Source organism: Notothenia coriiceps, unplaced genomic scaffold, assembly GCF_000735185.1.
Source record: "Notothenia coriiceps isolate Sejong01 unplaced genomic scaffold, NC01 NC01_scaffold00031463, whole genome shotgun sequence".
NCBI lineage: Eukaryota > Metazoa > Chordata > Actinopteri > Perciformes > Nototheniidae > Notothenia > Notothenia coriiceps.
This window is the reverse complement of record NW_011364164.1, coordinates 331,548-342,232: the sequence shown is the minus strand read 5'-3', so window position 1 is coordinate 342,232 and position 10,685 is coordinate 331,548. Positions and strand designations below refer to the sequence as shown.

At 44.6% G+C, this 10,685-nt stretch overlaps 1 protein-coding gene across 1 annotated transcript in view; it reads left to right on the top strand.

Annotated features, from left to right (window-relative positions):
• Positions 1 to 4,391: 4,391 nt before the first annotated feature.
• camta1a (calmodulin binding transcription activator 1a) overlaps positions 4,392 to 10,685 on the top strand; it is a 151,462-nt gene continuing 145,168 nt past the window's right edge. Inside the window, exon 1 of the mRNA XM_010787918.1 lies at positions 4,392 to 4,513. Within this exon, the coding sequence (XP_010786220.1) occupies positions 4,392 to 4,513 (122 nt within the window). The remainder of the gene's footprint in view (positions 4,514 to 10,685) is intronic.

Below are 10,685 nucleotides of genomic sequence, written 5' to 3'. Positions count from 1 at the left end.
GCAAGGTCAAAGCTTTGAGGATGCACTCCCCAGACTTCACCACGAGGCAGCCTGGAGGCGCTGTACTCTCCTCCCCTCCTACACTTAGCTCCATCTATTCTTTCATTTCTTCCTCCTCTCATATTCATTTCATTAGCTCAAGCTTTTACTGCAATCAATAGCGTTGCTAAAGTTAGTTTTTCTAATATGGCTATTCATTAAGTGCCTTTTCATTAGTGTCACTGGAGAATCAGTATAACTGGAATAATACAGTAATGGGCAAACATGTGGTGTAATTGTTGAATTCTTTTTTCGGGAGATGAAGATTTAAATGTCTGAGCTCGCAATGGATGACTCATTACTCTGTGGTTTAACATAATGTGTCCAGTAAATCTAGAGGTTTTAAAGCTAAGATTGCTTTCTCAGACAATGATGTAAGATTTGGTATTCAAATGAAGGGAAATGCAGGGTGTTGTCCCTGTTCCCAGTGCTGTATTGTTCCCACCTCTGATTTTCTGTCAGCTCAAATACGCTGTGGATGCAGAAAGAGAGGAGACACATTATGGATGGTTTTTAGAGACAGGTGTCTGATGCGTCCTGCGATAATGCCAAAAGACTCCTATCTCTCCTTCTAATGGAACAGCGACAGTTGTTTCAAGTGATGAGGTCTGTCAGCCAAATGCTGGAGCATTGGTCCTCTCAACACCTCTCTTTTCTCCCATAAATCAAAGATGCTGCTGAGAGAGGGAATCAGAGGGAACTGAAAAACAATCTAGCCTCAGGTGATCCTGGGACAGTGAATCCACTGTAGAATAATATCTCCATCAAACACCGGCTTCATGTTTGAATGGCTTCTGTGTAGTAGGAAAGGGTGAGGGTCTAATGCAATCCATTTGATTGAGCCTACAAATAGTTGATCCTAAAATTGCCATTACAACTAACTTTGAGACAATCAATATATGGGACAAAAAGTGTTTATTTAAAGAGTTTCCCGCTCCTTCATCCCTATTCTTTGGTGCAAAGAAGTGAAATTGGATGAATATGTTAGAGTTATCTCCAATTTCAAATAGGTAGACTTGCCAAAAGCTGATTCTCTCTGGAGAAAATGTTGTACCTCCTGAGTGAAAATATCCTCTGAAAGGCGAGACGGCAAAAGCCAGTCATTTCAAAATGATATATTTTTCTTATAGTGGCTTTCCTTTTCACCTCAGCGGTTATGGGAAAGAAGGAATAAAAAGAAGAAATGAGAGTAAGTGAGCGATTCATATATTGGAGAAGGTCTGTGGAGGATTTTTTATTTTTTTATTTTTTATTTAACCAGATAAAAGCATTGAGATACAATCTCACTTACAATGCTGACCTGGCCGTGAAGGCAGCAACGTTACACATTATTACACATAACACAGACAAGTAAAATACAGAGAACACAACTAAGTAAACAAAAGACCAAAAGCAGTCACTACATTGTGCACATTTGGGAAAGGTGCACTACTTATTACTGCAAGAGCAGCTGGTGGTTAGGACCTTAGTAAACTTCAATTTAAAACAGGCTATAGGGACAAGTGCCATCAGTTTGAGGCTTGATTGAAGGTCATTCCAAGACCAAGGACCATAATGAGAAGAGAGGAGACACACTGATGAGTACAGGAGTGACATCTCTGAAGAGCATGTTAATAACGTGCCAGGCCCAGGCCGGTAACCACTAATCAGCTCGTCTGATTGTAACACGAAACACACACAAACACTCTGCACTCTCTATCTCCAACAGCCCTGAAACTAGACTGCTTCGTCATGTTCTGGGGCGGCCCCCTGTGCTAACAGTGTGTCGCAGCTTTTACAGTGACAAAAGAAACAAATGAGATGGCTGGGTTACAACAAACAGCTCGGGGTTGTTCTCTCCCCTGGAAAATGAACACCCCCCCCCCCCTTTTTGCAACCACCGTGTCAATTAGAAGAGGTGTTGCTCATACTCACTCTCTGGTTCACCGGTAGCTTGTGCTGATTGTTATTTATTTAGATCAGTCTTGGAAGGGAGTTTGCTTTGATGTAAAGCAGAATACTGGTACAGTATATTTCAGCACCTGGAGATAAAAACCTCAGCTAAGATCATGTCAGTGGGGAGGCTGAGGCATAAAGGAAGTACACACAGCCCTCCACAAGCAGGATTCTGACCTAGGAGGTAGAGGAAGGAGCTGTGTGTACAGAGGGCTCTTCTGAATATTTCCCCAGTGAGGGAGAGCAGGCCAGAGGCACTGAGGTCAGCAGATAGAGTCCGGAGCCCATTGACAGCTGCTGGTTTGACTTTGATGCACCATCAGTGTTCAGCACACCGCTTCCCCCCCTGCCGCCCCTCTTGCACTAACCGGCAAAGCGTGTTTGTTCAACCTGAACGCACGCTAGCCTCTCATTATGCCGCCCATGCAAACTTTGTCTCTTTGCAGCTGTTTAATGGCTGCACGTCTGTTTTTGTTTGTTTCCTCACCATAAGATTATTGCACCTTTATGGTTGGTCGGGGGGTTGGAATAATCCCTGGCATCTGTTCAGAGAGGGAGGGGTGCGCAAAGAGCCAGAGGTAGAGGCTCACTTCTATTTTATTTATTTTTCTAAATACGAGACCATGCGGCCCTCTATTTCATTCTTTGCCACTGAGGCCGGGGCTGTGGCTGCTTTTTAAAGACAAGAGTGATGGAAGGGGATATGTGCTAACACAGAGGTCACTGAAGGAGCTTCCTGCTGCCATGTATCCTTCCCAAAATGAGCACAGAATAGCAGGGATTAATCTAATCACTGCCGTGTTAGTCTCATTTACTTAGAAATGTATGCAGAGAAGAAAGTTTATTGTGACCCTTTTTTCTTTCCCTGCGAACATTGTAATAACTGTTGGCACGGCTAACATTAAACTTCCTGAAGAGAATATGTTTTGCTTACTCCAGCAACAAGGTTCTTGACTTTAGGTTTTACTTACTTTTCATTTCATCAGTGTTTTTTTCTGTCATACAGCAGAAGAGCTGCCCTGAGCTCCTCTTGACAGCCTCATCCACTTCCTATCTTTCTCTCAATTCATCTTCTCATGGCTTCACTGCCTCCGGTCATTATGGCAGGAGAACAGGAAGTTAATCAACGCAGCATTATCTCCCTGCCTGCACCTGGAGGCAAGGTTGCCAGTCATGCTACCACCCCCTCTCTTCTGGGACCCCCGCCAGCCTGGGAACCCCTCACACTGCAGCGCCCTGCAGGGTCCCTAAGGGCCACAGTGCTGGGTCTCTGCGCCAGGTATCACTTGTGACACAGCCTTGATGAGACAATGGGAGCCTTATTACAGTGGAGAATACTTAGGAAAAAGGAAACGAAAAAACATCTCCGGTTTTAGTTATTGCTCTGTGCTGTTTGATATTTTTCCAAGTCCTGCTGTTGAGGAAGCTGGTATCTTTGGAGACATTATTGCCCCGTGTGGACAGGCCAAGCAACAACAAAAATGCCCAGAAGAGGCCCAAATCTTTAAATAAATACAGTCTATGGCCGAACTCAAGTGAGACAATCTTTAAGTATCATATCTCCACTTAAAGGTTTGTTGACACTCCAACCTGAGGAGAGATGCACATCCTTAGAAAGTAAAAAGATGATGTTTTTCTTGAAGATGGCAGCAAGTCTGTGCTTGTGTCTAGCGCTTTCTTACTGTCTGAGAAGCTGACAAATGTTCTTGCTGAAGAGTGCTGAAGAGTGTCACTGGTAATCATTAGGTCGTCCACCAGCATCCAAAGTGCTTTTATCTATTCTACCCATTAGTTTGGTGAGAAAATGGCATGGTATGGTCTATCGTGCTCCCACACTGATGCAGTAGGCACGGCGAGCAAGGGAAACATAAAAGTCTTTGAAGTATCTCTATTATACCAGTGGCAGTTTGGACTTCTTTAACTTCAGTGTCTACATCTCTTTGCACACAACTGACTGAAGGATTTACACCCGTTTTTTGTATCAGCAGTACACACACATGTCAATATTGTGAGACTGGCGTGTAATTATTATTCAAAGGTTAAAGAATGGATTGATCCATAGAGGAGTGTCAAGGGCAGATCAAAGGGATTTGGGGGAGGATCGGACCAAAAATGTTAAAAGCTGCTCGCTCTTAAACACAGAGACATCAATCTTTCTCAGAGCACCTTGATGTCCTCTGAGGAGAAGTTGATCAAAGCTTTCGTAACAAAGATGGTCTCAGAAGATGATCTGACCTCAGCCGCGTTCCACTTCTGTCTTTCACTTTACTTTTACCAGTCTCCGTTTACCTGCCTGAGCTCCCCGACACTGCCCCTGTTTCCGTCTTTCCTGTGTTTGCGCTGCCGGTAAGACTGTCTGAATATCAATGAAGCAGTCTCACCGATGTATTACAAACACAAGAGAACAGTGATTAAAGATGACATATCTAAGCCTCACTCCCTTCTTCTCTTCTCTCTTTTCTTTTTCACAGGAGATCGCAGCTTACTTGATAACATTTGAAAAGCATGAAGAATGGCTAACGACATCCCCTAAAACAAGGTAAGACAATTACACATCTGCCCTCTTTTAAAACACAAGTTAAGATTCATAGCCTTAAAAATATTACATTCAGGGAGCCTGCATTTACATTTTTAGCTTTACATAATTTTTTTCTTCAAGAGCATTTCCCTTATGCATAGCTTGCAACCTTCTTCAAGTTCAGTGTAGGATGATTAATATTACAGGCTGCTGATGGCTGTTCAGAAAAGTGTACAGGTTTCGGATAAATGATAGAATATTAATATTGACTAATAATTGCCTTTTAGCAAGTCAATTAACATAACATGCACTGGTGCCTGCTTTGAATGTAATGTTAATGTGTTCCTATCGGTCCGCACATTCAACACTCCACTAATAACATGGTTGGAGCTGGAGGTGTTTGTCTGGGTCAGACGTTACACCCACACGTGGAACAAAATGCCAAGAGCTACTGTAATAATTCAACTACAAAAGGGTTGCCAGCTATTCACTTAATGTATTTTGTTAATATATGCAGAAACATATAGGGCCAATTTGCACATAAAGGACACGTTCTCATTGACTTTTCAGCAAACATGGACCATTTAATGTCAGCAAATGAATAGAATTTCTGGCTGCTTTGGCTGCGATGTAATTATATAATTTATGTAGAATAATAATTAATAATGCATGTGGCCTTGTAATAGCAATTTCTCTACATGTGACAGTGGCAGACAGCTCTCGGACTGGCTCGTATTTTACTGTTTCACTGACAGACCACACTATCACTTCACCGCTACAGCTGTTAACACAATGTCCCCTTTACTTAAGTTAACATTTTCATGCATTTTGAATCAGCTCAATGTGTAAAACCTTCCTTTCTATGTTTATCCAATGTGGACTGGCTACGCTGGCTTTATTCGCATTCCTCACCCATGTATAAATGGACCCTGGGCTCACTGATATAGAACCCATTCGTCTCATCCCTCTCCCCACCCCTCCTCTTCTCCGCTGCCTCGGAGGGACATTGATAATAGTTCTGCATAAAGACACTGCCAATTACAATACCTTCTCTGGTTTAATTATGGAGCACGGGCCAAAAGAGCAATGAGCTCACCTGCTTTTTATCAAGAATGTTCTTTCTACTCTTCAACTCACGAAAAATGAAAATAATGTTAGGCGTATTTTGCTACAGTTGGTATTCATTTGATTACTCTCCACAGAAAATACAGGTGCTGTTATGTTGCCCTAAATTACACTAAATCACAAATATGAAAGGCTCGAAAAGGATATAATAAAAGGTGAAGGACTGTGAAGGGTATCAGAATGTCATGGCGCTGGCTTCCTGCAGCACAAGACAGCCTAAATTTGACATATGTGTGAAACGAGAGACACTTTTGATCTAGTGACTTTCCCTGTCTGCTACGCTGTGGTCTCAGCTGCCAGAGCGCTCTGGGATTTCAGCCCCATGTCATGTCTCAGTGCAGGTGCTCAGCAAATGTGTCACCAGGGAGCAGCCCCTAGTCTATACCTGAGATCACCTGACAACAACACATTCAATGTTTTAGAGCAGCCGTCAATGCACGACGGGATGTATGTGTGTGTATGTGTTCACTGTATGTGTGTGTTTCTAGACCAACAGAGGTTGTGTGAAGTGTTTGTGTTTTCCCAGATGTCAGTGAAAGGGTACAGCATTGTGATGGATGTTGGGGCCAGGAGAGGTTGGGGGAGTGAAAGGGTGCGGCATGTATGTGTGATTGATGGGAGATGATTGATGGATGGCTTCTATATGAAAAGCTTTTTACTCAAGGTCATGGGTGAAAGGTCAAACTGGGGACACCTGTGGTTAAGTGCTGCCTTATCATTTGTCATCGCACATCTTCGGGTGCATGCGGGCGAGTGTGTTTGCATCTGTTTGTGGGTGTGTGCTGTTTGCGTGTGGGTTGACCCCTGTGGGGAATAGGCTAAGTAGGCTAATTCTCCCCCTGCCAGTGCCTGTAGACAGGGTCAGTGGGGCATGATGGGAGCCAGAGATAAGCAGCAGGGTCATACACAGAGAGGCAGCGCACTGCATGGCTGCACCGCATGCATGTAACAACTCTGACACATGCAGGTCGTAAACATGGGAGTGGGCCACAGCCAGAGCGCAAGGAGCTGACGCTAGCTGTTTGACCAAGGTGACACGCCATGCAGGACATGCCATGAATAGAGATGGCATCCTGTTAACAGGAAGATGAGATGAAGTGAACCAATTACATGCATGCACAGGTATATTTGACTAGGCTAATACACATCAGCCATACAGGAACAGTACAGCATGTGATGTCTTTTGTTTTGGTCTGTTTCTGTTTGTTTATCATTTTAAAATCTGAAGCGTGCCAGGGGAGAGTGGTGGAATGCTGAGTGATTGATGTGCCTAGCTCTAGTAATACACATTCCCTTTCAGATAGGAAGTGCAACAGTGCTTAAAATCAATAGCAGTGTTCTCCCACTGACTGCTTGAACAGCACTACAGCTAATTCAGGCCGCACCTGTCAGAGCTGGGGAAATCTTTCCCTACTAAGGCCTTACACTTTAATTTACACCCACAGCCTCGCTGAGTTCCATTTCCATTAAAGGTAGAGCTCGGCATTATGGCTTTAATGAAGGCCACGGCCAGGCTGTGATTTAAGATGGCCGTTAGCCTGCACCTTCACTCCACAGGAGGGAACACACTTAAAGGGACAATTAGAATGTTCCTCTCCTACATGGTTCCAGATAGCCATACCCATTCTTTCCATTTGCCTCTTTAAGGATGTGCCCATGATGCTTCAGCTGATGGGATCTGAAGGTGCCTGTGGGAGAGTGAAAACAGAGGGGAAGCAAACAAATTGTGTGGCGCCAAACTTAGGCAATAACGTTTGATTTGACCTCATCATGGCCGTTTCAATGTGCTCCTGTTGAGAGCAGGCATTTGTTGTCCATCATAAATGACACAAATGTCTCCTTAAGGGGCTCTTTCAGAGGTGTTTGTATGCTGACAGATGGAGAAACTATTGACTAGAGGGTGTCACAGATTGGTCAGCCCAAAGAGGTAATGTACACCTGTGTGTCGTATCGAAATAGCTCGTTATCCTGAGCGTCCCCTGGATGGCACATGCTTTCATGAGTGGAGCAGTTACACATAGTGCTTCTTTCCTCCACTGTTTGTTTTATAAGGCTAGTGAACAGCAAGCCCATCTCAAAACACAGAGAGAGTGCTTCTACGCCTGTCATCCAGATTGCTCAGAATGTATGTGGGCTTATTTCTATGATATCCTGTCTTGCATAAAATACAAACATAGAGTCGAATTGTTACAGCTGTTGGAGTGTTAAAGTTGTGGGTTATTCTAGGCTTTTACTTTGACTTCTAGGCAAGTTTGGAAATGTATTCATGTGCTTCCATGACCACAGAACACACACACAGACATACACGCTTGCACACATTGTATATTGAAACTATCAAACAATAAGCACCAGTCCTTGGAGGGCCCAGCAATGACACTGAACCTTGCCGCCCCCACGTCCCAACGCAATAGCCCTCTCTCCTCCCACATTCGCATCCACAGCAACAGCAGCAGCAGCTCTCCAAAATGAAACTGAGTCCCTTTAGACAGCTTCCAAAGACAATGCTTTTATTAAAACCTACAGCAGCGGCGCCACCCCAGAGGCACGAGAACACCAACAACAGAGTAGAGCAGAACTGAGAGGCAGCCTGAAATCTACTAATGACTGTTTGTTTGCTATTGTGTACGGTATTTGCTATTGTGTATGTAGCCTGTGCTGATCTGTGTGTGTGTTTGTGTTACTGGCAGAAATTGAAAGAGGGGATGTTTACGCGTGTGAATACTTACGTGAATGTACTCTTCCGTATGTGTGACTACGCATTTGAAAGATGCATTGTGGATGAACATATGCAGGCATTTATGAATGTATTGAGATGGCATGGCATGTGCGTGCATATATAACTGTGTGGATGTGTTTTGAATTATAAATGGGGCTAGTGTATTCTATGTTTTATTTTATTTTTACAGGAGAGGTAGTATCTGGGAGAGGCTGACACTGTGAATAAGACCTCCCCAGGCCTAAATGTACACTCTGTTTCTGTCACCTAGTCTGGCACATGGTGTGAGGAAGTGCTGGACGCTGTGTGTGTGTCTATGTGCGTATAAGTGGGGGTCGGGGCTGATGTGTAGGATGTGCCTGAGAAGGGCGTCTGATAGTGTTTGGTCCTAATGCTTTGTGGCACTTGTTGGCTGGCAGAGTTTCAGAGGAGCGTGGAAAAAGACAGGAACAGCAGGGGAGAGAGAGAGCGAGAAAGAGAAAGAGACATAGAAGGAAGAGAGCATTATGGGTAGGCACAAAGAAAGAGGATCAGAAACAAAGGCATAACAGATAAAGAGTTATTAGATACAATCTCATTGAAACCAAGACAGAAGGACATGTGGCACTGGATCAAACCACAGTTACGAAAAAGCCAACATGTCAACTAAATGCAAAAGACTGTTTGGTGAGGGGAACTCGCTTGATCTCCGTTATCTTTTTCTTTTGCTTGTCCTTCTTCTTTTCTGATGCTTTCATCACAACTCATCTTGAGGAAAAGTTTAGTTTGTTGCATAGTGACACGTCTCCCCTGGCTGCCCCGTTCTGGCGGGCCCTGGAGGACACCGTCCCACGCTGCTTCCACCTATAGTCGACAGCCCTGACAAGGTCAGCCTTGCCCACCTGGGGCCTGGTGGGCCGGGTGAAATAGAGCCCACCAGGGAAAAAGCAGAGAGAACAGGAGTGAGGTGAACCCGGAGAGCATGAGATAAAAGTGAGAGAAAGAGATACAATGAAAAATAGCCATCAAAGGCAGAGTGAATATGATGGAGTGAGAGCAGTTTAGAAAATGGAAACATGTCGATAAGAGAAGCGAACGGACGAGATGGAGATGAGAGGAATAGTGATGGATGGGGTGAGGAGGAGGAGAAGAAGTGAGGGGGGAGAGGATTTACGAAAACAGACGAAATGCGGGTGAAAGATGGAATAGAGGGGGATTGAGCTGACATAGGGCGAGGGAGAAGAAAAAGAGAGAAATAGAGTGGGTAAACAGCAGATAGAGATTGAGGGAGGTGAGCAATGGATTCAACTGACAGAAAGAGAAAAGTCCTGTGGTTGTGGGGCATGGGGGGGAGAATGCAAACGGTCAATAGATTACAGCTAGTGCTGGGCCGAGTGCCGGGGCCTCAGACTCCTGGCCAACTTAATAGTGCCTCTTGTTTGTCTGTCCTCTAAAGTAATGCCCAAGCCGAGCCCAGGGAAGCAGCCTGAGCCTGAGGCTAGTGGAAATGGACAGGGGACTAGATATATGTTAGTTCTCATCCCAGCTGCTGTATATTACCCTGGCCAAGCTTGCCCACCGGAGACTATTCAATAGAACATAGAACATCATCTAGCTTTATCGCCTTCATTCCCTCTACACTCACCAGGCCTGCTGCTGAAGGCCAGTGAGGGCACGATCAGCTCTAAGAATTCATCCTTTTTTGGTCATTGTTGTATGGAAATAAACATTAGAGTGTAGGGTGTTCATAGCAATGCGACAGTGTAGCTTTTAAAGCACAGAAGTAAATAAGTTCTGTGATGCTACGGTTATACAAGCAAAGAGTATTGTGTAGCTTCAATAAAGGAAGCAGCATGAAAAGCATACAGGCCTCACTTTGTATGTCAATATGGAGGATGCCGAGGAGGTACTGGGGAGTAAGGAGTGCAGCCAGTGGCCACAGGAGAGAGGGGATAAATAAATAGACGAGGAAGTTGATGTCAAGCAGGTGTTCAAGGAGAAAGTGTCAGCCAAGCGCCCGAGATTGGGAGAACTGCTGCCTCTGCAGCCTGATAATAAAGACTTAATTCAATTAGTGCTTCTGCACCGGTGAGCAGCGTGCAGGCTGTCATGGAGCGGGCCACAGACACACAGCTGAGCTGACCCTCAGCTACGAGACACGGCTCCGACCCAGCTCTTCACTGCGCTCTCTGTTTCCCTTGGTCTCATGAATACACACACAAACACACACACACACACACACACACACACACACACACACACACACACACACACACACACACACACACACACACACACACACACACACACACTACTACTTACTACTACTACTACTACTACTACTACTACTACTACTAACTACTACTACGTACT